The 27,398-nt window shown below is 51.0% G+C and overlaps 1 protein-coding gene across 1 annotated transcript in view; it reads left to right on the top strand.

Annotated features, from left to right (window-relative positions):
* Positions 1 to 27,146, top strand: part of LOC147084821 (glucagon receptor-like) — a 120,137-nt gene extending 92,991 nt beyond the window's left edge. Inside the window, exons 14-19 of the mRNA XM_085979339.1 lie at positions 245 to 305; positions 12,687 to 12,756; positions 14,829 to 14,917; positions 18,655 to 18,793; positions 21,304 to 21,345; positions 25,720 to 27,146. Coding sequence (XP_085835465.1) covers positions 245 to 305; positions 12,687 to 12,756; positions 14,829 to 14,917; positions 18,655 to 18,793; positions 21,304 to 21,345; positions 25,720 to 25,971 — 653 coding nt within the window. The 3' untranslated portion in view covers positions 25,972 to 27,146. The remainder of the gene's footprint in view (positions 1 to 244; positions 306 to 12,686; positions 12,757 to 14,828; positions 14,918 to 18,654; positions 18,794 to 21,303; positions 21,346 to 25,719) is intronic.
* The last annotated feature ends 252 nt before the right edge of the window (positions 27,147 to 27,398 follow it).

The raw sequence follows: 27,398 nt of genomic DNA, 5'->3' as shown, positions 1-27,398 counted from the left end.
TGACCCCCAGGATGTTGATGGTGGGGGATTCGGCGATGGTAATCCCGTTGAATGTCATGGGGAGGTGGTTAGACTCTCTCTTGTTGGAGATGGCCATTGCCTGGCACTTGTGTGGCGCGAATGTTACCTGCCACTTATCAGACCAAACCCGTGTTTGCCCCTGCGATGTACGTACAAGATATTTTGAGATGTATCTGAAATGCGGTACAGTGCTGTATACATACAAATCTATCTTCATTTGTAGGCACACCAATCCTATTTGTTGTCCCTTGGGCGATTGTCAAGCAACTATATGAAAACACACAGTAAGTAATGGTTGAAAAAAATACATGGATTAAAAATTGGTGAGTGTTCTCAATATTCCACCTGCAGGTGATACTGTAACCATAACGTTACGTGACTGATGTGAGCCAAAGTGGACCAAGTGATATACAAGGTCGACGCTTAGTTGGGTACAGATGACAGACTCCGAGTGATGGTTCAAAACGATCCTTTAATCTTCACAGGCCTGGGGAGGACCTTCTGAGGCCCTTCTCAGATTCGACTCCCCCGATACCTTGGTTATGTTTTACATTTATACACACAAATTGCGTCCCGCCCTCAGGACGGGTGCAAAGCTATCGACGTCTGAATGACAAATATAAAGCATGACGTTAATCACATTTCTGTTATCCGTTGGTTCTGGGACCTTCTGTAACATAGAAGATAGGAGCAGGAGTCGGCCATTCGGCCCCTCGAGCCTGCTCCGCCATTCAATGAGATCATGGCTGATCATCCAAACTCAGTACCCTGTCCCTGCTTTCTCCCCATATCCCTTGATCCCTTTAGCCTTAAGAAATATATCCAATTCCTTCTTGAATATATTTAATGAATTAGCCTCCACTGCCTTGTGTGGTAGAGAATTCCACAGGTTCACCACTCTCTGGGTGAAGAAATTCCTCCTCATCTCTGTCCTAAATGTCTTCCTAATTTGTTTGCCTAATGTGTGTACCTTTCTCCTGCGACATCTCTTACAACAATCAATCAGAAGGTATAATGATAGTAATAATTGAATTACCACTAATACAATGTGACATGATCCTGATCCATGGGTGTACATTCACATTTAGTCCCCAGTTCCAGATCTTACTGTACCAAGGAGTTTCTGCTAAGGTTTTATCAGTGTCAAAACCTTGTTTCTTTAAGTTTCCTTCTATTCTATGGTAATGTTTTAGATTTTCCTTTGTTTCCTGCAGTAATTTATCCAAGCTCTTTGTTTGTTTAACTTCGGAATTTCCTTGGGCTCGGGTAGGACATAATCCCCAACCTTGTTATTAAGTTCCGCATTATTAAGAGTCCAGGTTTTCTCTTCCTGTGGTCTGGGTGGGTGTATATATTGGTGTCCTATCTGCGTAGCTACCTTTGGGTAAAAACTAAAGTTTGGCAGGGGAATGGGACAAGCCAGATCTTGGTATTCATATTTCTGTTCAGCTGTGGTGACACAAAATGTCCCGCTGTTCCTCCGGTGCTACCCTTGTCCGGTGTATCCCCCTTGGGTGTACCTCAAGGGTGCAATTGGTGGTTTTCATAAATCCGCACTCGAATGTCTCTCCCTCGGTGGGGGGGCGTGTGCACGCCCATGTCCTTCCCTTGTGGTGGCACCCGTCCATTACCACCCCACTTAAGGTTCCATTCTTCTGGTTATTATCTTCATCCCTTTCCCAAATTGCCTTGGTAGGGACCTCATGATATTTAACCCAACTCTCCCTTAGTACCTCTCCTATGTTAATTAATCTTAATCATAATAAGAACATAAGAACATAAGAAATAGGAGCAGGAGTAGGCCAATCGGCCCCTCGAGCCTGCTCCACCATTCAATAAGATCATGGCTGATCTGATCCTAACCTCAAATCTTCTATCACTCTGCATCCACCCGAACCCATGTGATCTCCCGGGAGAGGCGAAAAACCAGATAAAGACCCAATGGCCAATTTGGGAGAAAAAAATCTGGGAAATTCCTCTCCGACCCATCTAGGCGATCGAAATTCTTCCAGGAGATCACTCTGTCCCTATATTTTCTACAGTACTTACCTTCTGTAAAGGCGATCTCCACCCCAGCCAGGAACAGGAATAAAACCATCTCCTGAAATCTAACACAGAATTAGAACACAGTAGGAGCAGAACAAGGCTACACGGCCCCTGGGCCCACTCCACTACCCACAGGGCCATGACCGTTCCGAACCCAGACTCATGTCCAATTTCCTGCCCGCTCCCCGTAACCCTTAATTCCCTTTACTTCTAGGAAACTATCTATTTCTGTTTTAAATTTATTTAATGATGTAGCTTCCACAGCTTTCTGGGGCAGCAAATTCCACAAACCTACCACCCTCTGAGTGAAGAAGTTTCTCCTCATCTCAGTTTTGAATGCGCAGCCCCTTATTTTAAGATTATGCCCCCTAGTTCTAGTTTCACCCATCATTGGGAACATCCTCACCGCATCCACCCGATCAAGCCCCTTCACAATCTTATATGTTTCAATAAGATCGCCTCTCATTCCTCTGAACTCCAATGAGTAGAGTCCCAATCTACTCAACCTCTCCTCATATGACCACCCCCTCATCCCCGGGATTAACCGAGTGAACCTTCTTTGTACTGACTCGAGAGCAAGTATGTCTTTTCTTAAGTATGGACACCAAACTGTATGCAGTATTCCAGGTGCGGTCTCACCAATACCTTGTACAACTGCAGCAATACCTCCCTGTTTTTATATTCCATCCCCCTAGCAATAAAAGCCAACATTCCATTGGCCTTCTTAACCACTTGCTGCACCTGCATACTAACTTTTTGAGTTTCGTGCACCAGGACCCCCAGATCCCTTTGTACTACAGTACTTTCCAGTTTCTTGCCATTAAGATAATAACTTGCTCTATGATTTTTCCTGCCAAAGTGCATAACCTCACACTTTCCAGTATTGTATTCCATCTGCCAAATCTCTGCCCACTTACTTAGCCTGTCTATGTCCCTTTGCAGGTTTTTTATGTCCTCCTCACTCACTACTTTCCGTCCCATCTTTGTATCATCTGCAAACTTTGATATGTTTCACTCGGTCCCCTCCTCCAAATCGTTAATATAGATTGTAAAGAGTTGGGGACCCAGCACTGACCCCTGCGGAACACCACTAGTTACTGGTTGCCAATCTGAGAACGAACCATTTATCCCAACTCTCTGCTTTCTGTTAGAGAGCCAATCCTCCACCCACGCCAGAATATTACCCCCAATCCCGTGATTTTTTATCTTGAGCAATAATCTTTTGTGTGGCACCTTGTCAAATGCCTTTTGGAAGTCTAAATACACTACGTCCACTGGTTCCCCTTTATCCATCCTGTATGTTACTTCCTCAAAAAACTCAAGCAAATTTGTCAAACATGACTTCCCCTTCATGAAACCATGCTGACTTTGTCCTATTAAATTATGTTTATCCAAATGTCCCGTTACTGTCTCCTTAATAATGGACTCTAACATTTTACCAACCACAGATGTTAGGCTAACAGGTCTATAGTTTCCAGCCTTCTGCCTACTACCCTTTTTAAATAAGGGTGTTACATTAGCAGTTTTCCAATCTGCCGGGACCTTTGCTGAGTCCAGTGAGTTTTGGAAAATTATTACCAATGCATCCACAATCCCTACCGCTACTTCCCTCAAGACCCTAGGATGTAAGCCATCAGGTCCAGGGGATTTATCCACCTTGAGTCCCATTATTTTACCAAGTACCACTTCCTTAGTGATTTTAATCGTATTTAGTTCCTCCCCCCCCTAGAGCCCCCTGTTTGTCCAGTGTTGGGATATTCTTAGTGTCCTCTACTGTAAAGACTGATACAAAATAATTGTTCAGTGTTTTTGCCATCTCCATGTTTCCCACCATTAATTTCCCGGTCTCATCCTCTAAGGAACCAACATTTACTTTAGCCACCCTTTTTCTTTTTATATAACTATAGAAACTTTTACTGTCTGTTTTTACATTTTTTGCTAATTTACTTTCATAATCTATCTTCCCTTTCTTAATCAATCTTTTAGTTATTTTTTGCTGTCTTTTAAAGACTTCCCAATCTTCCATCCTCCCACTAGATTTGGCTACCTTATATGCCCTTGTTTTTAGTCGGATACTATCCTTAATTACTTTACTTAGCCACAGATGGCTATCTTTTCTTTTACACCCTTTTTTCCTCAGTGGAATATATTTTTTTTGGAAGTTGTAAAATAACTCCTTAAATGTACACCACTGGTCATGTACCGTCTTACCCTTTAATCTATTTTCCCAGTCCACTCTAATTAATTCCGCTCTCATACCTTCATAGTCTCCTTTATTCAAGCTCAGCACGCTTGTTTGAGATCCAACCTTCTCACCCTCTAATTGAATATGGAACTCAACCATGTTATGGTCACTCATTCCAAGGGGATCCTTTACTAGGACATTTTTAATTAATCCTGTCTCATTACACAGGACCAAATCTAAGGTTGCTTGCCCCCTGGTCGGTTCAGTTACATACTGCTCAAGAAACCCATCCCTAATACACTGAATGAACTCATCCTCAAGGCTGCTCTGCCCAATTTGATTTGTCCAGTTAATATGATAATTAAAATCCCCCATAATTATAGCTGTTCCCTTATTACAAGCCTTAACTATTTCCTGATTAATACTCCGTCCAACAGAGTTGCAACTGTTCGGAGGCCTATAGACTACACCCACTAGTGTTTTTTTCCCCTTATTATTCCTTATCTCCACCCAAACTGTTTCACTATCCTGCTCCTTTGACCCAATATCATTTCTCTGTATTATAGTGATTCCTTCCTTTATTAACATAGCCTCCCCACCTCTTCTCCCTTCCTGCCTGTCCTTCCTGATTGTTAAATAACCTGGTATGTTTAATTCCCAGTCATGGTCACCCTGCAGCCATGTTTCTGTAATGGCCACAAGATCATACCCATATGTAGTTATTTGTGCCATTAACTCGTCTATTTTGTTACGAATGCTACGTGCATTCAGATAAAGAACTTTCAAATATGTTTTGTAACACTTAGTTCCTGTTTTTTCCCTTTTTAGTACTTTACTTTTTACTGCATACCTTCTGTCCCTTCCTGACACGCTCTGGTTTTTAATTTCCCCACTGCTACCTAAGTCTATGACCTTCTCTGTTGTCATTTCTATTATTTGCTCTCTAGAAACCTCCCCCCCACTAATTAGTTTAAAGCCCTCTCTACAGCCCTAGTTATATGATTCGCCAGGACTCTAGTCCCAGCACTGGTCAAGTGGAGTCCGTCCCAACAGAACAGCTCCCTCCTGTCCCAGTATTGGTGCCAGTGTCCCAAGAAGCAAAACCCATTTCTCCCACACCAGTCTTTGAGCCACGCATTTAACTCTTTAATTTTATTTATCCTAGCCAAATTCGCTCGTGGCTCAGGTAATAACCCAGAGATTATTACCCTTGAGGTTCTGTTTTTTAATTTGACCCCAGCTGCTCATACTCCTTTAACAGAACCGTCTTCCTTGTCCTATCTACGTCGTTTGTACCAACATGGACCACGACAACTGGATCCTCCCCCTCCCACTCCAAGTTTCTTTCCAGCCCAGAAGAGATGTTCTTAACCCTGGCACCGGGCAGGCAACACAGCCTTCGGGACTCTCGCTCTCGGCTGCAAAGAACTCTATCTATCCCCCTAACGATACTATCCCCTACCACTACAACATTTCTTTTTACTCCCTCCACTTGAATGGCCCCCTGTACCACGGTGCTGTGGCCAGGTTGCTCATCCTCCCTGCAGTCCCCGCTCCCGCCCTCACAGGGAGTAAGAACCTCAATCCTGCTGGACAAGAACAAGGGCTGCGTCTCCTTCAACACTACATCCTGGATCCCTGTACCTTCCTCACTCGTAGTCACACCGTACTGTCCCTGACCACGGACTACATCTGCAGTAATTAACTTCATAGGTGTGACCATCTCCTGAAACATAGAGTCTAGGAACTTCTCCCCCTCCCTGATGTGTCGCAGTGTCTGAAGCTCGGTCTCAAGCTCCATAACATGGAACTTGAGTTCCTCTAGCAGCAAACACTTGTCGCAGATGTAATCACCGTGAGCCTCAATGGGGTTCACCAGCTCCCACATCTCGCAACAGTAACACATCACCTGCTCCATTCTATATAATTAATTTAATTTCTTATTATTAGTTATGAAGACCCTGCCCGGATATATATGATAATATCACACCACTATTCAATAGGACTTACCAACTTAAAGGTATAAAAGAGAAGAGAAGGAAGAAAACCAACCAACCAACCAACCTCCTCCTTGAATACTGTCTGTGGAGCCTGTTTGGTTGACTCGTCTCGCTGCTCCGCCTCCGCAGTGCTGTCTAAGCCTGGGAGTGGGGAACAAAACAGAGCAAAAAACACACCCTCATCTCCCACTTATCCGAACTCTCCCACTTAGCAAAACTCCAACAGCACTCAATGCACAAAGCACTCCGTGCACTGCACTAGCCCCTCCCCTTTTATACCCGGATTCTACTTCCTGTTTAAACTGCCCAAGAGTTTAAAAAACCCTTAAAAAATTAAACTTACTTCAAATAATTGACTTCTTAACACACTAAAATTCACAAAATACACTTAAATGATTTTTCTCCCACTTAGCAAAACTCCAACAGCACTCAGTGCACAAGTGCAGTACAACGAAATGTAGGCTTGCGGCTCCCGAGAGTGTACATTTAGATTAAGACATTTAAACATTCAACATACATTTGGCTTGTAATACATTAACATAAACATAACCCTAATAAAGTGCATTGGCAGACGTGCAGGCTTTAGAGTTTATTTGTGGAGTTCAGTGGGATGACAGCCCTGGGAAAGAAGCTGTTCCTAAATCTGGTCGTTCGGGTGCAAATGCATCTGTAGCGTCTCCCAGATGGCAGGAGGGGCGAACAGACTGTGGCTGGGGTGGGTAGGGTCTTTGATGATGGACCGTGACCTCCGTAGACAGCGTTTCTGGTATATGTGCTCTATGGTCGGTAGCCGGGTGCCGGCAATGCTTAAACACAAAGTTTAGTTACTTCAGCGACCTAAAAGAAACTGGTATAACAAGATTCAGGATTCAAGATCATTTTATTGCCATATGTAACTAGTACAATGGAATGCTTACCCCCCACTCCCACAATATAAGTATATAAAATATAAAAAGCAAAAAGTAAAAACAAGTATAAATATAGAAACAATAAGCAAATAAGCAGAAAGTATAGCAATAACAGTCCAAGTTGCAGGATATGATGAATAGTGCAAAAAAGCCTCTATTACCACTGGAAGTAATACAGGTAGACTACCTTTTATCCGAACTTCCGAAAACCGAAACCCTCTAAAAACCGAAGGTTTTTTCGTTCAGCGTAAGTCGTGCGCACGACATGACCAGAGTGGTGCACGACCCCGACCCCCGCCGACGACCCCCCCGCCGACCCCGACCCCCGCCGATCCCCCCGCGGACCCCCGCCGACACCGACTCCCGCGGACCCCCCCCGACTCCCGCCGACCCCCCTGCCGACCCCGACCCCCGACGACCCCCACCCCCGACCCCCCGCCGACCCACCCCCGACAAATTTCCCAGTCTTATAAAATACCTTCCGAAATCCGAAATTTTCCGAAACCCGAAACACGGCTGGTCCCGAGGTTTTCGGATAAAGGATAGTCTACCTGTAGTAATGTAATATGATAAGTATATAGTAGTATAAGTATAATATATATATTTATATATAAACAAATAAATATAAATTAAAATGCAGTGTGAAATGTACAAATGAGTTATAATTTATAAGTTAAGGTTGAGGTACAAGAGTCCTATGTGCACACAGTCCAGTGATCAACAATGTTCTTGTGCAACATTGTACAACTTAACGTTACATGACCTTACAACCACGACAACTTGCATTTACATAGCGCCTTTAACATAGTAAGAGGGCCCATGGCAATTCGCAGCACTATCAAACACAAGCTGACCCCGAGCCACATAAGGAGATATTAGGACAGGCGACCAAAAGCTGGGACAAAGAGGTCGGTTTTAAGGAGCGTCTTAAAGGAGGAGAGAGAGGCGGAGAGGTTTAGGGAGGGAATTCCAGAGCTCAGGGCCCCAGGCAGCTGAAGGCACGGCCGCCAATGGTGGAGCTGTAGCGGTTGATGTTGATCACCACTAAATAAGAGAGTTTGACTTCGACGAACTATTAACAAGTTATTTATTTACAAGAACAGACTAATTACATCAGGTAAGATTGCAGGTAAGATGGCTGACTGTAGGAGCACGGTAGTATAGGTCTTGTCCCAGCGGGGACTCCACGAAGACTAACTGTAGGAGCACTGCGGAGAGCGTGATGACGTCATCACGCTCTGCTGTGTGTTCCCGCGCTTTGGACGTCACGTGATCGCGTCGCCGCGTTTGCCCGCGCTTGTGGCGTTGCGTGACCGCGTCGTTGAGTCAGCGCGTCTCCCGGTACGGAGGCTGGCCGTTGAGGCCGAGGTCGCGAGGCCGGGATGTGCCGGTGCTTGCCCCGGGGGCGGAAAATCGCGTCGCTCCCGTCAGCTGGCCGATGCGGCCGAAGTCGCGGTAGGCCGGGCTGTGCCAGCGGCCGTCTTGGAAGACGGAGTCGGGCCGGCGTGCGTGCATCACGTGATGCGTGACGTCAGCGCGTTAGGTCGCCTCTTAAAGGGGCAACAGCCCAACAGGTAAGTTAAAGGGGCAACAGCCCCAACAGGTAAGTTATACATACATAAGGTAAGTTAAAGGGAATTATGTATATATATCTATATGTAAGGGACAACCGGTGGTACTGCCACATGGGCCCCCCCAGAATTCGCTTTAACGAAAGTCCAAGGATGAGATGGTCTGACGAACTGGTGGTCACGACGGTCGTGCTGTCTCGACTTGGTAGGCGAGGTATGAAGATGCTGCTCGTGAGCGGATCCTTACACGCGTCGTGGCGAATAAAACGTATCCGTCAGGCGAAGGACCATAGAGACGTGCGAAACAGCAGGCCTTATCAGAGTGACGGGCAGATTGGGCGGATGCGGGCGATGTCTCCGTTGACTGGTGAGCGAAACCTTCAGGAGGCTGGAACGCACGGAACAGCGCGTGCCATAATGCTACGACATTAACAGAACGGAGGGTGAAGAGTTGCTGTGTTGATCTGTGATCAGAGCAACTTCCACGTGTTGATCGCGGCCGCAGGATGCCCGTTGGACCCGTCCTCGATGTATACAGCTTCAATAGACATTTGCATTTGTTAAAAGGGAAAACTGGAGAAAGGGCGGCAACGGTCCAGGTTGTTGTTGCTTTCAGGAGGGGTTAACTCTGCCTGGAGGGTGGCAACACTTGTAACAGTTGTAGATTTAGGAGAAAACAGCCGGGAGGGCGGCACGCTTTTTGTTCAAGCTGAATCGTGTAGTAGGTAACACAACCAGCAGGCTGAAGGGCTGGTGCGTCGTCGGCGGAGAAGGAGTCGTCGGTGTTCACGAGAGATGGGTTCTCGTGGTTCGCGAGGGATGGGTCCTCGTGCGCGAGGAGTGCGTCCTCGTGTTTTGCGGGGGTGAGTCCTCGTGGAATCCCCGCGGGGCGCGCTCCGATCTTGTGGGCCCGAACATGCTGTACCCTGCGCTTGGAGAGATGTATACTTGCAGTCGCTGTGGACGTAGAGGCGGACGATCCGTGTGGCGGTAGGAAAGACGAGTACGGGGACCGTGAGCAAGTGCGTGGTCGGCGCCGCATCGATGTTCTCGTCGAATGGGGCTTCTACCGGTATAAAGTACGAGGGAGACTGTGGCTCCCTGGATTGCGGTAGCGACAGCAAAACGGCTGGTGCTTCCATGGCGTGCTTCTTTTGTGAAAATTGTTCACAAAAAAAAAAACGGGGTCCGGTTGAGTTTTGTCCGTGTCAAACGGGATCTGCTCCAGGCTGCGCTTACCTTGCGAATACGTTCGCAAAGACGGGGTCGCCTTTGGCGGAGTGAGGCGGTTGCTGTTCCGTGGTTGTTCGTCGGTCGTCTTGTGGGAAGACGAGGTTCAGGCTATGCGTTGCTACCGTGAAAATCGTTCACGGATACGGGGTCATCAATTGTAGTGTTGGAATTGATGAGCTTCCGTACTCACGTCGTTGGGTCACCAATGTAGCGGTTGAAGTTGATCGCCACTAAATAAGAGAGTTTGACTTCGACGAACTATTAACAAGTTATTTATTTACAAGAACAGGCTAATTACATCAGGTAAGATGGCTGACTGTAGGAGCACGGTGGTATAGGCCTTGTCCCAGCGGGGACTCCACGAGGACTGACTGTAGCAGCACTGCGGAGAGCGTGATGACGTCATCACGCTCTGCTGTGTGTCCCCGCGCTTTGGGCGTCACGTGATCGCGTCGTTGCGTCAGCGCGTCTCCCGGTATGAAGACTGGCCTTTAAGGCCGAGGTTGCTAGGCCGGGCTGTGCCGGTACTTGCCGCGGGAGCGGAGAATCACTCCGCTCCCGCCTGCTGGCCGATGTCGCCGTAAGCCGGGCTGTGCCGGTGCTTGCCGCGGGAGCGGAAGATCGCGTCGCTCCCGTCGGCTGGTCGTTGCGGCCGAAGACGCAAGGCTGGGCTGTGCCAGCGGCCGTCCTGGAAGGCCGAGTCGGGCCGGCAGCCGCCGCATGCACGTCACGTCGTACGTGACGTCAGCACGCAAGGACGCGTCTTAAAGGGGCAATGGCCCCAACAGGTAAGTTAAAAGGGCAACGGCCCCAAAAGGTAAGTTAAAGGGAATTATGTATCTCAGTGTATAGGACAACCCGTGGGACCGCTACAGAGCGATGGAAATCAGGGATGCTCAAGAGGGCAGAATTGGAGGAACGCAGAGATCTCAGGGGGTTGTAGGGACTGGAGGAGGTTACAGAGATAGGGAGGGGGTGAGGGCCATGGAGGGATTTGAACAGGAGGATGAGAATTGTAGGGGCTGGAGGTGGTTACAGAGATAGGGAGGGGGCGAGGGCCATGGAGGGATTTGAACAGGAGGATGAGAATTGTAGGGGCTGGAGGTTACAGAGATAGGGAGGGGGCGAGGGCCATGGAGGGATTTGAACAGGAGGATGAGAATTGTAGGGGCTGGAGGAGGTTACAGAGATAGGGAGCGGGCGAGGGCCATGGTGGGATTTGAACATGAGGATGAGAATTGTAGAGCTGGAGGACGTTACAGAGATAGGGAGGGGGCGAGGGCCATGGAGGGATTTGAACAGGAGGATGAGAATTGTAGAGGCTGGAGGAGGTTACAGAGATAGGGAGGGGGCGAGGGCCATGGAGGGATTTGAACAGGAGGATGAGAATTGTAGGGGCTGGAGGAGGTTACAGAGATAGGGAGGGGGCGAGGGCCATGGAGGGATTTGAACAGGAGGATGAGAATTGTAGGGGCTGGAGGTGGTTACAGAGGTAAGAAGGGGTGAAGGCCATGGAGGGATTTGAACAGGAGGATGAGAATTGTAGGGGCTGGAGGAGGTTACAGAGATAGGGTGGGGGCGAGGGCCATGGAGGTATTTGAACAGGAGGATGGGAATGTAGGGGCTGGAGGAGGTTACAGAGATAGAGAGGGGGCGAGGGCCATGGAGAGATTTGAACAGGAGGATGAGAATTGTAGGGCTGGAGGAGGTTACAGAGATAGGGAGGGGGCGAGGGCCATGGAGGGATTTGAACAGGAGGATGAGAATTGTAGGGGCTGGAGGAGGTTACAGAGATAGGGAGGGGGCGAGGGCCATGGAGGTATTTGAACAGGAGGATGGGAATGTAGGGGTTGGAGGAGGTTACAGAGATAGGGAGGGGGGCGAGGGCCATGGAGAGATTTGAACAGGAGGATGAGAATTGTAGGGGCTGGAGGAGGTTACAGAGATAGGGAGGGGGCGAGGGCCATGGAGGGATTTGAACAGGAGGATGAGAATTGTAGGGGCTGGAGGAGGTTACAGAGATAGGGAGGGGGCGAGGGCCATGGAGGGATTTGAACAGGAGGATGAGAATTGTAGGGGCTGGAGGAGGTTACAGAGATAGGGAGGGGGCGAGGGCCATGGAGGGATTTGAACAGGAGGATGAGAATTGTAGGGGCTGGAGGAGGTTACAGAGATAGGGAGGGGGTGAGGGCCATGGAGGGGTTTGCTAGAATGGTAATATGGATGAGGGACTTCAGTGATGTGGAGAGACTGGAGAAGCTGGGGTTGTTCTCCTTAGAGCAGAGAAGGTTAAGGGGAGATTGACCAGAATGGTACCGGGGATGAGGGACTTCAGTGATGTGGAGAGACTGGAGAAGCTGGGATTGTTCTCCTTAGAGCAGAGAAGGTTAAGGGGAGATTGACCAGAATGGTACCGGGGATGAGGGACTTCAGTGATGTGAAGAGACTGGAGAATCTGGGGTTGTTCTCCTTAGAGCAGAGAAGGTTAAGGGGAGATTGACCAGAATGGGACCAGGGATGAGGGACTTCAGTTACGTGGAGAGGGACAGAGAAGGGTTACAGGGACTGGAGAAGGGGACGGAGATGAGGGGATGGGTGAGAGGAGGTTGGTGTGGAGTCTAAACACCGCCATGGACCAGTTGGGCCGATGGCCTGTTCCTGTGCTGTAGGTTTGATGTAATTCTCTGTAATGGTTGGGCTTGTTGCCTCCCATCTCACACAGGTGCTGGGTGCAGAATCAGAACATGGCGTTTTGGTGGATCATTCGCACTCCCATTTTATTCGCAATCTTGGTAAGTGAATTGCATTTTTTTTGGTCATGTTCTCTCACTGGCTCCCCTCTGACTAAAAAGGTCGTGGGGTCGAGCCCACTCTCCAGGGACTTGAGCCCCATAATCCAGGCCCACACTCCCCGGTGCCAGTACTGAGGGAGCGCTGCACTGTCGGAGGTAGATGTATATATTCTAGGACTCGAGCCCCATAATCCAGGCCCACACTCCCTGGTGCCAGTACTGAGGGAGTGCTGCACTGTCGGAGGTAGATGTATATATTCTAGGACTCGAGCCCCATAATCCAGGCCCACACTCCCCGGTGCCAGTACTGAGGGAGCGCTGCACTGTCGGAGGTAGATGTATATACTCTAGGACTCGAGCCCCATAATCCAGGCCCACACTCCCCGGTGCCAGTACTGAGGGAGCGCTGCACTGTCGGAGGTAGATGTATATACTCTAGGACTCGAGCTCCATAATCCAGGCCCGCACTCCCCGGTGCCAGTACTGAGGGAGTGCAGCACTGTCAGAGGTAGATGTATATACTCTAGGACTCGAGCTCCATAATCCAGGCCCACACTCCCTGGTGCCAGTACTGAGGGAGCGCTGCACTGTCGGAGGTAGATGTATGTACTCTAGGACTCGAGCTCCATAATCCAGGCCCACACTCCCTGGTGCCAGTACTGAGGGAGCGCTGCACTGTCGGAGGTAGATGTATATACTCTAGGACTCGAGCTCCATAATCCAGGCCCACACTCCCCGGTGCCAGGAATGAGGGAGCGCTGCACTGTCGGAGGTAGATGTATATACTCTAGGACTCGAGCCGCATAATCCAGGCCCACACTCCCCGGTGCCAGTACTGAGGGAGCGCTGCACTGTCGGAGGTAGATGTATATACTCTAGGACTCGAGCCCCATAATCCAGGCCCACACTCCCCGGTGCCAGTACTGAGGGAGCACTGCACTGTTGGAGGTAGATGTATATAGTCTAGGACTCGAGCCCCATAATCCAGGCCCACACTATCCGGTGCCAGTACTGAGGGAGCACTGCACTGTTGGAGGTAGATGTATATAGTCTAGGACTCGAGCCCCATAATCCAGGCCCACACTCCCCGGTGCCAGTACTGAGGGAGCGCTGCACTGTCGGAGGTAGATGTATATACTCTAGGACTCGAGCCCCATAATCCAGGCCCACACTCCCCGGTGCCAGTACTGAGGGAGCGCTGCACTGTCGGAGGTAGATGTATATACTCTAGGACTCAAGCCCCATAATCCAGGCCCACACTCCCCGGTGCCAGTACTGAGGGAGCGCTGCACTGTCGGAGGTAGATGTATATACTCTAGGACTCGAGCCCCATAATCCAGGCCCACACTCCCCGGTGCCAGTACTGAGGGAGCGCTGCACTGTCGGAGGTAGATGTATATACTCTAGGACTCGAGCTCTATAATCCAGGCCCACACTCCCCGGTGCCAGTACTGAGGGAACGCTGCACTGTCGGAGGTAGATGTATATACTCTAGGACTCGAGCCCCATAATCCAGGCCCACACTCCCTGGTGCCAGTACTGAGGGAGCGCTGCACTGTCGGAGGTAGATGTATATACTCTAGGACTCGAGCCCCATAATCCAGGCCCACGCTCCCCGGTGCCAGGACTGAGGGAGCGCTGCACTGTCGGAGGTAGATGTATATACTCTAGGACTCGAGCCCCATAATCCAGGCCCACGCTCCCCGGTGCCAGGACTGAGGGAGCACTGCACTGTCGGAGGTAGATGTATATACTCTAGGACTTGAGCCCCATAATCCAGGCCCACACTCCCCGGTGTCAGGACTGAGGGAGCGCTGCACTGCCGTCTTTTGGATGAAACGTTAAGCCGAGGCCCCGTCTGCCCTCTCGGGTGGAACGTGAAAGATCCCGCGGCCGCTATTGGAAGAAGAGCAGGGGGGGAACTTCTCCCCAGTGTCCTGGGGCCAACATGCGCTGTGCGTGTTTCTGTGCGTGATGCGTAGCATGAGATGACCCAGTGATGGGGTCAGGACTTCCAGGAGGCTGGGGATTGGATGGAGTAATCAAATATTGTCGTGTTTCTCTACCTCCAGGTTAACTTTCTCATTTTCATCAGAATTGTCAAAATGCTGGTGTCTAAGATGCGAGCCAATCAGATGCGGACCACGGATTACAAATTCAGGTAGGTCCCCTCCGACATGCGATCGAGGGAAGGAACGCAGCAGGCCATTCGGTCCATCGAAACCTCCCCCTCTGCTGTCCCAGCCCTTCCTGATCACCGTCTGGGTTCCCCTCTGTCCCGTTCAGGAAGGTCCACGACAGGTCCACGCGATTAACTATTCTCATCTATTGCTCACAGCCCTGACACTTAACACATGACGTTACCTTGCTCCTGATTCCCTCTCCCATCCCTGTACACCTTCTCTGTTCCTCTCCACCCACCCCTACCCCTTCTCTGTCCCTCTCTCCAATTCCTGTTCTCATCCTCCTGTTCAAATCCCTCCATGGCCCCTCACCCCCTCCCTATCTCTGTAACCTCCTCCAGCTCCTACAATTCACATCCTCCTGTTCAAATCCCCCCATGGCCCTCGCCCCCTCCCTATCTCTGTAACCTCCTCCAGCTCCTACAATTCACATCCTCCTGTTCAAATCCCTCCATGGCCCTCGCCCCCTCCCTATCTCTGTAACCTCCTCCAGCCCCTACAATTCTCATCCTCCTGTTCAAATCCCTCCATGGCCCCTCGCCCCCTCCCTATCTCTGTAACCTCCTCCAGCCCTACAATTCTCATCCTCCTGTTCAAATCCCTCCATGGCCCTCGCCCCCCTCCCTATCTCTGTAACCTCCTCCAGCCCCTACAATTCACATCCTCCTGTTCAAATCCATCCATGGCCCTCGCCCCCTCCCTATCTCTGTAACCTCCTCCAGCCCCTACAATTCTCATCCTCCTGTTCAAATCCCTCCATGGCCCCTCGCCCCCTCCCTATCTCTGTAACCTCCTCCAGCCCGACAATTCTCATCCTCCTGTTCAAATCCCTCCATGGCCCTCGCCCCCTCTCTATCTCTGTAACCTCCTCCAGCCCCTACAATTCTCATCCTCCTGTTCAAATCCCTCCATGGCCCTCGCCCCCTCCCTATCTCTGTAACCTCCTCCAGCTCTACAATTCTCATCCTCCTGTTCAAATCCCTCCATGGCCCTCGCCCCTCCCTATCTCTGTAACCTCCTCCAGCCCCTACAATTCTCATCCTCCTGTTCAAATCCCTCCATGGCCCTCGCCCCCTCTCTATCTCTGTAACCTCCTCCAGCCCTACAATTCTCATCCTCCTGTTCAAATCCCTCCATGGCCCTCGCCCCCTCTCTATCTCTGTAACCTCCTCCGGCCCCTACAATTCTCATCCTCCTGTTCAAATCCCTCCATGGCCCTCGCCCCCTCCCTATCTCTGTAACCTCCTCCAGCTCTACAATTCTCATCCTCCTGTTCAAATCCCTCCATGGCCCCTCGCCCCCTCCCTATCTCTGTAACCTCCTCCAGCCCTACAATTCTAATCCTCCTGTTCAAATCCCTCCCTGGCCCTCGCACCCTCCCTATCTCTGTAACCTCCTTCAGCCCTACAATTCTCATCCTCCTGTTCAAATCCCTCCATGGCCCCTCGCCCCCTCCCTATCTCTGTAACCTCCTCCAGCCCTACAATTCTCATCCTCCTGTTCAAATCCCTCCATGGCCCCTCGCCCCCTCCCTATCTCTGTAACCTCCTCCTGCCCTACAATTTTCATTCTCCTGTTCAAATCCCTCCATGGCCCTCGCCCCCCTCCCTATCTCTGTAACCTCCTCCAGCCCCTACAATTCACATCCTCCTGTTCAAATCCCTCCATGGTCCCTCGACCCCCTCCCTATCTCTGTAACCTCCTCCAGCCCCTACAATTCTCATCCTCCTGTTCAAATCCCTCCATGGCCCCTCGCCCCCTCCCTATCTCTGTAACCTCCTCCAGCCCGACAATTCTCATCCTCCTGTTAAAATCCCTCCATGGCCCTCGCCCCCTCTCTATCTCTGTAACCTCCTCCAGCCCCTACAATTCTCATCCTCCTGTTCAAATCCCTCCATGGCCCTCGCCCCCTCCCTATCTCTGTAACCTCCTCCAGCTCTACAATTCTCATCCTCCTGTTCAAATCCCTCCATGGCCCTCGCCCCTCCCTATCTCTGTAACCTCCTCCAGCCCCTACAATTCTCATCCTCCTGTTCAAATCCCTCCATATCCCTCGCCCCCTCTCTATCTCTGTAACCTCCTCCAGCCCTACAATTCTCATCCTCCTGTTCAAATCCCTCCATGGCCCTCGCCCCCTCTCTATCTCTGTAACCTCCTCCAGCCCCTGCAATTCTCATCCCCCTGTTCAAATCCCTCCATGGCCCTCGCCCCCTCCCTATCTCTGTAACCTCCTCCAGCTCTACAATTCTCATCCTCCTGTTCAAATCCCTCCATGGCCCTCGCCCCTCCCTATCTCTGTAACCTCCTGCAGCCCCTACAATTCTCATCCTCGTGTTCAAATCCCTCCATGGCCCTCTTCCTCCTCCCTATCTCTGTAACCTCCTCCAGCCCTACAATTCTCATCCTCCTGTTCAAATATCTCCATGGCCCTCGCCCCCTCCCTATCTCTGTAACCTTCTCCAGCCCCTACAATTCTCATCCTCCTGTTCAAATCCCTCCATGGCCCTCGCCCCCTCCCTATCTCTGTAACCTCCTCCAGCTCTACAATTCTCATCCTCCTGTTCAAATCCCTCTATGGCCCTCGCCCCTCCCTATCTCTGTAACCTCCTCCAGCCCCTACAATTCTCATCATCGTGTTCGAATCCCTCCATGGCCCTCACCCCCTCCCTATCTCTGTAACCTCCTCCAGCCCCTACAATTCTCATCCTCCTGTTCAAATCCCTCCATGGCCCCTCGCCCCCTCTCTATCTCTGTAACCTCCTCCAGCCCCTACAATTCTCATCCTCCTGTTCAAATCCCTCCATGGCCCCTCGCCCCCCTCCCTATCTCTGTAACCTCCTCCAGCCCCTACAATTCTCATCCTCCTGTTCAAATCCCTCCATGGCCCCTCGCCCCCTCCCTATCTCTGTAACCTCCTCCAGCCCCTACAATTCTCATCATCGTGTTCGAATCCCTCTATGGCCCTCGCCCCCTCCCTATCTCTGTAACCTCCTCCAGCCCCTACAATTCTCATCCTCCTGTTCAAATCCCTCCATGGCCCCTCGCCCCCTCTCTATCTCTGTAACCTCCTCCAGCCCTACAATTCTCATCCTCCTGTTCAAATCCCTCCATGGCCCTCGCCCCCTCTCTATCTCTGTAACCTCCTCCAGCCCTACAATTCTCATCCTCCTGTTCAAATCCCTCCATGGCCCTCGCCCCCTCCCTATCTCTGTAACCTCCTCCAGCCCTACAATTCTCATCCTCCTCTTCAAATCCCTCCATGGCCCCTCGCCCCCTCCCTATCTCTGTAACCTCCTCCAGCCCTACAACCCTCAGAGATCTCTGCGCTCCTCCATATTCTGGCCTCTTGAGCATCCCCGATTCCCATCGCTGCACCATTGGCGGCCGTGCCTTCAGCTGCCTGGGGCCCTGAGCTCTGGAATTCCCTCCCTAAACCTCTCCGCCTCTCTCTCCTCTTTTAAGACACTCCTTAAAACCTACGTCTTTGACCAAGCTTTTGGTCATTTGTCCTAATATCTACCCATCCAGGCAAGTGGAGAGTATTCCATCGCACTCCTGACTTGTGCCTTGTAGACGGTGGAGAGGCTTTGGGGAGTCAGGTGGTGAGACACTCGCCGCAGAATACCCAGCCTCTGACCTGCTCTTGTTGCCACAGTATTTGTGTGGCTGGTCCAGTTGTGTTTCTGGTCACTCCATCTCCTCCCTCCCTCTCCAGGTTGGCAAAGTCGACGCTCACACTCATCCCCTTGCTCGGAATCCACGAGGTGTTGTTTGCCTTGCTGACGGACGAGCAAGCCAAGGGCACGCTCCGACTGGTCAAGCTCTTCTTTGAACTCCTTCTCAACTCCTTTCAGGTACAGCGTGGGTAAGAAAGGGGTGTGGAGGGGTGTGGGGGGGAATGGCGTATAGACAAGTGCCAGGCAATGACCATCTCCATATTTAAGAAAAGATATACTTGCTCTCGAGGCAGTTCAGAGAAGGTTCACTCAGTTGATTCCGGAGATGAGGGGGTTGACTTATGAGGAAAGGTTGTGTAATTTGGGCCTCTACTCATTGGAGTTCAGAAGAATGAGAGGCGATCTTATCGAAACATATAAGATTGTGAGGGGGCTTGATCGGGTGGATGCGGGGAGGATGTTTCCACTGATGGGTGAGACTAGAACTAGGGGGCATAATCTTAGAATAAGGGGCTGCCGTTGCAAAACTGAGATGAGGAGAAACTTCTTCACCCAGAGGGTAGTAAATCTATGGAATTTGCTACCTCAGAGAGCTGTGGAAGCTGCGACATTAAATAAATTTCAAACGGAGATAGACAGTTTCCTAGCTGATAAGGGAATTAAGGGTTACGGGGAGAGGGCAGGGAAGTGGACGTGAGTCTAGGTTCGGATCAGCCATGATCCTATTGAATGGCGGAGCAGGCCCGAGGGGCCGTATGGCCTACTCCTGCTCCTACTTCTTATGTTCTCATGTTCTTATGTAAGCGAGAGTTGAACCACCGCGCCTTGACATTCAACAGCATTACCATCGCCGAAACCCCCACCATCAACATCCTGGGGGGTCACCATTGACCAGAAACTGAACTGGACCAGCCACATAAATACTGTGGCTACAAGAGCAGGTCAGAGGCTGGGTATTCTGCGGCGAGTGTCTCACCTCATGACTTCCCCAAAGCCTTTCCACCATCTACAAGGCACAAGTCAGGAGTGTGATGGAATACTCTCCACTTGCCTGGATGAGTGCAGCTCCAACAACACTCAACCAGCTCGACACCATCCAGGACAAAGCAGCCCTTCTTGATCAGCACCCCATCCACCACCTTAAACATTCACTCCCTCCACCACCGGCGCACCGTGGCTGCAGTGTGCACCATCTACAAGATGCACTGCAGCAACTCGCCAAGGCTTCTTCGGCAGCACCTCCCAAACCCGCGACCTCTTCCACCTAGAAGGACAAGGGCAGCAGGCGCACGGGAACACCACCACCTCCAAGTTCCCCTCCAAGTCACACACACCATCCTGACTTGGAAATATATCGGCCGTTCCTTCGTCGTCACTGGGTCAAAATCCTGGAACTCCCTCCCTAACGGCACTGTGGGAGCACCTTCACCACACGGACTGCAGCGGTTCAAGAAGGCGGCTCACCACCACCTTCTCACGGGCAACTAGGGACGGGCGTATCCCATGGGGGGTCAGAGCCTGACCTCTCACCCCTCGGAGACCTGGGGATTCAAGACCAGACCCATCTGGAGGTCGATAAAGGGCTCCTCACTCTCTGATAGCGGGGACTGAGTGGCGAACTTGGACCAAACACACTCCCTTCACGGAACAGACCTGCGCAAACATTGATAAATGTTGTGACCCAATAGAGGTCTTTTAAAAGGATGAAAGGTTTTGATAGACTAGACGCACAGAGAGTGTTTCCACTTGTGGGGAAGAGCATAACTAGGGGCCATCAACATAAGACAGTCACCAACAAATCCAATCGGGAATTGAGGAGAAACTTCTTTACCCAGAGAGTGGTGAGAATGTGGAACGCGCGACCACAGGGAGTGGCTAAGGCGAATAGCAGAGACGCATTTAAGGGGAAGCTCGATAAGGACATGAGGGAGAAGGGAATAGAGGGTTACGCAGATAGGGTGAGATGAGGAAGGATGGGAGGAGGCTCGTGTGGGGCATAAACACCGGCATGGACTGGTTGGGCCAAACGGTCTATTTCTCTGCCGTATATTCTATGTAATCACAGAAACCCCACAGTGCAGATAGAGGCCATTTCGGCCCATCGAGCCTGCACCGACACATATCCCACCCGATCCCCGTAACCCCACGTATTTAATCCCCCTAACACTAAGGGTCAATTTATCATAGCCAATCATCCTAACCCGCACATCTTTGGACTGTGGGAGGAAACCGGAGCACCCGGAGGAAACCCACGCAAACACGGGGAGAATGTGCAAACTCCACACAGACAGTCACCCGAGGCCGGATTCGAACCCGGGTCCCTGGCGCTGTGAGGCAACAGTGCTAACCACTACGCCACATGTAATGTGTGACATGAATCAGTCATTCATGAAAGACTTATCCTTATGAAATAATACTGAGCGGCCTGCGGGTGGCGCTGTCCAGGGAGAGTATAAATACTCGGGCACGGGCCCAGCTTGCTCAGGGCATTCTTTAACAGGAACTAGTGAAGGACACAACTAGACAGTTGATTAAAGCTTTGTTTAACACTTCGACCAAGTGCCCAGTAGTTTCCTTACGTCAATGTGTGACTCCTTTCTCTAATTACTGGTGACTTTTCGGTACATGTATCTCCAATTGACATGAAATAACACACTTTCTCCTGCTCTCTTCCGTCTGTTTCACAGGGGCTCCTTGTCGCGATCCTCTACTGCTTTGTCAATACGGAGGTGAGTTCAACGTAACATCACTTCTGGAGGAGGTGGACAGACTGGTGAACTGGGCAGACGCATGGCAGATGCAGTTTAACGCAGAGAAGGGTGGAACATCACAGAATGGCGGAAACGTACAGCACAGGAGGAGGCCATTCGGCCCGTCGTGCCTGTGATGGCTCTTTGAAAGAGCGGCCGTGTTCAGTCCCACATCCCCCTGCTCTTTGTCCGTAACCCTGTGAGCTCCTCGTCCTCAAGCACCCGTCCAACTCCCTTTTCAAATTATTGATGGGATCAGCTTCCACCACCTCTCGTGCAATCCAGAACCCCGCAACTCCCGGAGTGAAAGAAATCTCCCCTCATCTCCCCTCCAGATCTTTTCCCAATGATTTTGAATCGATGACCTTTGGTTATTGATCCACTCGACAGAGGGAGTCAATTTTCTCTCTCTGCTCCATCAGAACCTCTCATCACCTTGAAAAATCTCGATTCGGTCACCTCTTCGCCTTCTCTGTTCCAACGAGAGCTTTTTCCAACCTCACCTCGTCACTGAAGTCCCTCATCCCTGGTAACATTCCTGAGCAACCTCCTCTGCACCCTTTCTAAGGCCTTGACATCTCATATGAATTTGAAATTGGCCAAGGGAGAGAAAGCAGAGAGTATTAACGATCTAGACGAGGGAACTAGATGTAATATCTCCAAGTTTGCAGACGACACAAAGCTGGGTGGGCGTGTGTGCTGTGAGGAGGATGCAGAGAAACTCCAGTACAATTTGGACAGGTTGGGTGATTGTGCAGATGCATGGCAGATGCAATATAACGTGGATAAATGCGAGGTTATCCACTTTGGTGTCAAAAACAGGAAGGCAGATTATTATCTGAATGGCAATAGATTGGGAGAAGGGGAAGTGCAACGAGACCTGGGTGTCCTTGTGCACCAGTCGCTGATGGTAAGCATGCAGGTGCAGCAGGCGGTTAAGAAGGCAAATGGTATGTTGGCCTTCGTAGCGAGAGGGTTCGAGTACAGGAACAAGGATGTCTTGCTGCAGTTGTACAGGGCCTTGGTGAGACCGCACCTTGAGCATTGTGTGCAGTTTTGGTCGCCTTATCTGAGGAAGGATGTTCTTGCCATGGAGGGAGTGCAGCGAAGATTCACCAGGCTGATACCTGGGATGGCAGGAATGACGTATGAGGAGAGATTGGGTCGATTGGGCTTATACTCGCTGGAGTTTAGAAGAATGAGAGGGGATCTCTTTGAAACTTATAAAATTCTAACAAGACTAGACAGACTAGATGCAGGAAGGATGTTCCCGATGGCCGGGGAGTCCAGAACCAGGGGTCACAGTCTAAGGATAAGGGGTAAACCATTTAGGACAGAAATGAGGAGGAATTTCTTCACCCAGAGAGTGGTGAACCTGTTGAATTCTCTACCACAGAAGGCAGTGGAGGCCAATTCATTAAATATATTCAAGAAGGAGTTAGATATATTTCTTAAGGCCAAAGGGATCAAGGGATATGGGGAGAAGGCAGGGACAGGGTACTGAATTTGGATGATCAGCCATGATCTCATTGAATGGCGGAGCAGGCTCGAGGGGCCGAATGGCCGACTCCTGCTCCTATCTTCTATGTTTCTATTTGGCCCCTCGAGCCTGCTCCGCCATTCAATGAGATCATGGCTGATCATCCAAATTCAGTACCCTGTCCCTGCTTTCTCCCCATATCCCTTGATCCCTTTAGCCTCAAGAAATATATCCAACTCGTTCTTGAATATATTTAATGAATTGGCCTCCACTGCCTTCTGTGGTAGAGAATTCCACAGGTTCACCACTCTCTGGGTGAAGAAATTCCTCCTCATCTCAGTCCTAAATGGCTTACCCCTTATCCTTAGACTGTGACCCCTGGTTCTGGACTCCCCCGCCATCGGGAACATCCTTCCTGCATCTAGTCTGTCTAGTCCTATTTAGAATTTTATAAGTTTCAACGAGATCCCCTCTCATTCTTCTAAACTCCAGCGAGTACAAGCCCAATCGACACAATCTCTCCTCATACGTCATTCCTGCCATCCCAGGTATCAGCCTGGTGAATCTTCGCTGCACTCCCTCCATGGCAAGAACATCCTTCCTCAGATAAGGCGACCAAAACTGCCCACAATACTCAAGGTGTGGTCTCACCAAGGCCCTGCACAACTGCAGCAAGACATCCTTGTTCTTGTACTCGAACCCTCTCAGGATAGTAACAGACTTCAGGAGGATGTAGGCAGACTGGTGAAATGGGCAGGCAGGTGGCAGATGACGTTTAACGCAGAGAAGTGTGAAGTGATAGGAAGATTGAGGAGAGGCAATATAAACTGAATGGTACAATCCTAAAGCGGTTGCAGGAACAGAGAGACCTGGGGGTATAGGTACACAAATCATCGAAGGTGGCAGGACATGTTGAGAAGACTGTTAAAAAGCACACGGTATCCTGGGCTTTCTTAATAGAGGCATAAAAGCAAGGAAGTTATGCTAAATCTTTATAAAACACTGGTTCGGTCCCAGCTGGACTATAGGGCGCGACCTTGCCAGCCCTGGGGAGGCGGGACTTCCGGGAAAATGGCAGAATCTGGGGGCGGGTGCCCATCCCGGCCCCAACCCGCCTCCATGCCATCTTCCCAGGAGGCGGGTAGCCGACCCGCGCCGGGTCCCGTCTCCTGGAGGCGGGAAGGGGCTTACAGCCACTTACCTGCCTGTCAACGGGTAGTTAACAGGCAGTTAAGAGGATTATCCCCATTTTTCCACCAGCGGCCCGGGCTTCCCGACGTCGGGAAACCCCGCCAGGGTCACCGAGGCGAGCCGGGGGTCTGCGGGGTGCAAAGGTGCGCTGTGAAGGTAAGTGATGGGTGCAAGTGTGCAGAGGTGAGTATGTGAGGTGAGTGGAAAGAGTTAGAAAATGTTCACTTACCTTTGTTTCTGCCCGCAGGCTTCAACAGTTGGGGATGCGGAGAGTCTCGCATCTCACCGGCGGAGGTGACAGATGGCCGCTGCATTCTCCAATGCAACAACCATCTAATTTCTGCTAAATAAAGAGGATTGATGAGTCTTGAATTCAAGAACTCATCAAACTACGGAGGATGTCAGTGTTTGACCGCTTCACAGAGCTGTCAAATGATGACAATTCGTCTGTCAAAAATGTTTGACAGATGAAACGTCACACGCTGACGTTCTCTGTCACCGGCTTTCCCTTAATTGGCCTGCTAAGCCCGCTGGGCGGGCGTAACAAGGTCAGTCAAGGGAAAGTAGCGTGGGTGGGCCACAAGTCGATGGAGGCGGGCCTGCAACCCGACAAGCAGCAGCCCCGCCTCCAACGTATCCCCATTGTGTTCAATTCTGGGCACCACACTTTAGAAAGGATGTGAAGGCCTTAGAGAGGGTGCAGAGGAGATTGACCAGAATGGTTCCAGGGATGAGGGACTTCAGTTACGTGGATAGACTGGAGAAGCTGGGGTTGTTCTCCTTAGAGCAGAGATGGTTAAGAGGAGATTGACCAGAATGGTACCAGTGCATGTCCACAGATCCCTGAAGGTAGCAGGACAGGTAGATAAGGTGGTTAAGAAGGCATACGGAATGCTTGCCTTTATTAGCCGTGGCATAGAATACAAGAGCAGGAGGGGTTTATGCTTCAACTGTATAAAACACTAGTTAGGCCTCAGCTAGAGTACTGCGTGCAGTTCTGGTCACCACATTACAGGAAGGATGTGATTGCGCTAGAGAGGGTACAGAGGAGATTTACAAGGATGTTGCCGGGTGTAGAGAATCTTAGCTATGAGGAAAGACTGGATAGGCTGGGTCTGTTTTCCTTGGAACAGAGGAGGCTGAGGGGAGACCTTATTGAGGTGTATAAAGTTATGAGGGGCCTAGATAGAGTGGATAGAAAGGGCCTATTTCCCTTAGCAGAGGGGTCAAAAACCAGGGGAGCAGAGATTTAAAGTAATTGGGGGAAGGTTTAGAGGGGATTTGAGGGGAAATGTCTTCACCCAGAGGGTTGTGGGGGTCTGGAACTCACTGCCTGAAAGGGTGGTAGAGGCAGGAACCCTAACCACATTTAAAAAGTACTTGGATGTGCACTTGGGATGCTGTAACCTGCAGGGCTACGGAGCAAGAGTTGGGAAGTGGGATTAGGCTGGATCGCTCTTTGTTGGCCGGCGCGGACACGATGGGCCGAAACGGCCTCCTTCCGTGCTCTAACTTTCTATGATTCTATGATCGTCCAGGAATACATCTCTGATGTGTCAACTTCCCCTTTAACTAATCCACCAATGTTCCTCTTGCCCCTTTGGAATAAAGTAGATTTGAGTAATATTTCCTTTACCGCCATCCCTCTCTCTCTCTCTCTCTCTCTCTGTTCCGGCGGGCAGGTCCAGTCCGAGCTGAAGAGGAAATGGCAGCGGTGGAGGTTGGGCGCGAGTCTCCTGGAAGAGCAGCGAAACATGTGGAGCAACGGCCGGACAGCTGGCAGCGGCGGGACGGCCCAGCCTCGCGGCTATCGGCCGGCGGGGGTCGGAGCAGGGACAGGCCCCGAATCTGACGAGCCCAGCTCGGAACACACGCCCCTGGGGCGCGGCGGGGGAGACGGGGGGCCTGGGATCTTCTCGGAGAGCCGCTGTTGATGGTTGACGGGGACCGCGAGAAGGAACGTTGGTCCACAGAGAGATGTTGAGATGTCCCTGGATGGTGAGGGACCTTCTCGGAGAGACACTGGCTCATGGTTGTCCCTGAAAAGGACCATTGGCCCAGAGAGACATGGTGAGATATCCCTGGATGGTGAGGGAGCTTCTCGGAAAGTCATGGTTGATCTTGAGAAGGAATGTTGGCCCACAGAGAGATGGTGAGATGTCCCTGGATGGTGAGGGACCTTCTCGGAGAGACACTGGCTCATGGTTGACCCTGAGAAGGACCATTGACCCAGAGAGACATGGTGAGATATCCCTGGATGCTGAGGGATCTTCTCGGAGAGACACTGGCTCACGGTTGACCTTGAGAAGGAACATTGGCCCGGAGACATGTGGTGAGATGTCCCCTGGAGAGTCAATGCTGATGGCTGACCTCGAGAAGGAACGTTGGCCTACAGAGAGATGGTGAGATGCCCCTGGATGGGGAGGGACCTTCTCGGAGAGACACTGGCTCATGGTTGACCCTGAGAAGGACCATTGGCCCAGAGAGACATGGTGAGATATCCCTGGATGTTGAGGGACCATCTCGGAGAGACACTGGCTCATGGTTGACCTTGAGAAGGAACGTTGGCCCACAGAGAGATGGTGAGATGTCCCTGGATGCCGATGCACCATCTCGCAGAGACACTGCTGATGGTTAAGCTCATGGCTGACCTTGAGAAGGAACACTGACACAAAGAGAGATGATGAGATGGCCCCTAGATGGTGGTGGACCATCTTGGAGAGACACTGCTGATGATTGGCCTTCAGAACGCACGTTGGACCAGAGTCAGAGGTCGGGCGAAATGTCCCCATCGATGCTAACCTGAAGCTGCCACCTGCCCCCCCTCCCCACAATCCCTCCGGCCACCCCACAAGGTTGAATCGACTCTCCCTCTGATTCTCCCCCTCCCTCCTGATGTGAGGCAAGCTCGATGGTGCTAGTCTTGAAAGTAGGCAACATGGTACCATGAAGAAATGGTGACGCCAAGAGTTCAAAGTGAGGCTGATGGAGAGGAGGGAGTCCCAGAGTTTGGAGACGGAGGGAGGGGAGGGAGTCCCACAGTTTGGCAACTGAGGGAGGGGAGGGAGTCCCACAGTTTGGAGACTGAGGGAGGGGAGGGAGTCCCACAGTTTGGAGACTGAGGGAGGGGAGGGAGTCCCACAGTTTGGAGACTGAGGGAGGGGAGGGAGTCCCACAGTTTGGAGACTGAGGGAGGGGAGCGAGTCCCACAGTTTGGAGACTGAGGGAGGGGAGGGAGTCCCACAGTTTGGAGACTGAGGGAGGGGAGGGAGTCCCACAGTTTGGAGACTGAGGGAGGGGAGGGAGTCCCGCAGTTTGGAGACTGAGGGAGGGGAGGGAGTCCCACAGTTTGGAGACTGAG

The sequence above is a fragment of the Somniosus microcephalus genome, unplaced genomic scaffold, assembly GCF_052327205.1.
Source record: "Somniosus microcephalus isolate GS21.2 unplaced genomic scaffold, FLI_Smic_1.0 unresolved_chr9, whole genome shotgun sequence".
NCBI lineage: Eukaryota > Metazoa > Chordata > Chondrichthyes > Squaliformes > Somniosidae > Somniosus > Somniosus microcephalus.
Note: the sequence above shows the minus strand (reverse complement) of the source record. Positions and strands in the feature narration are given on the sequence as shown.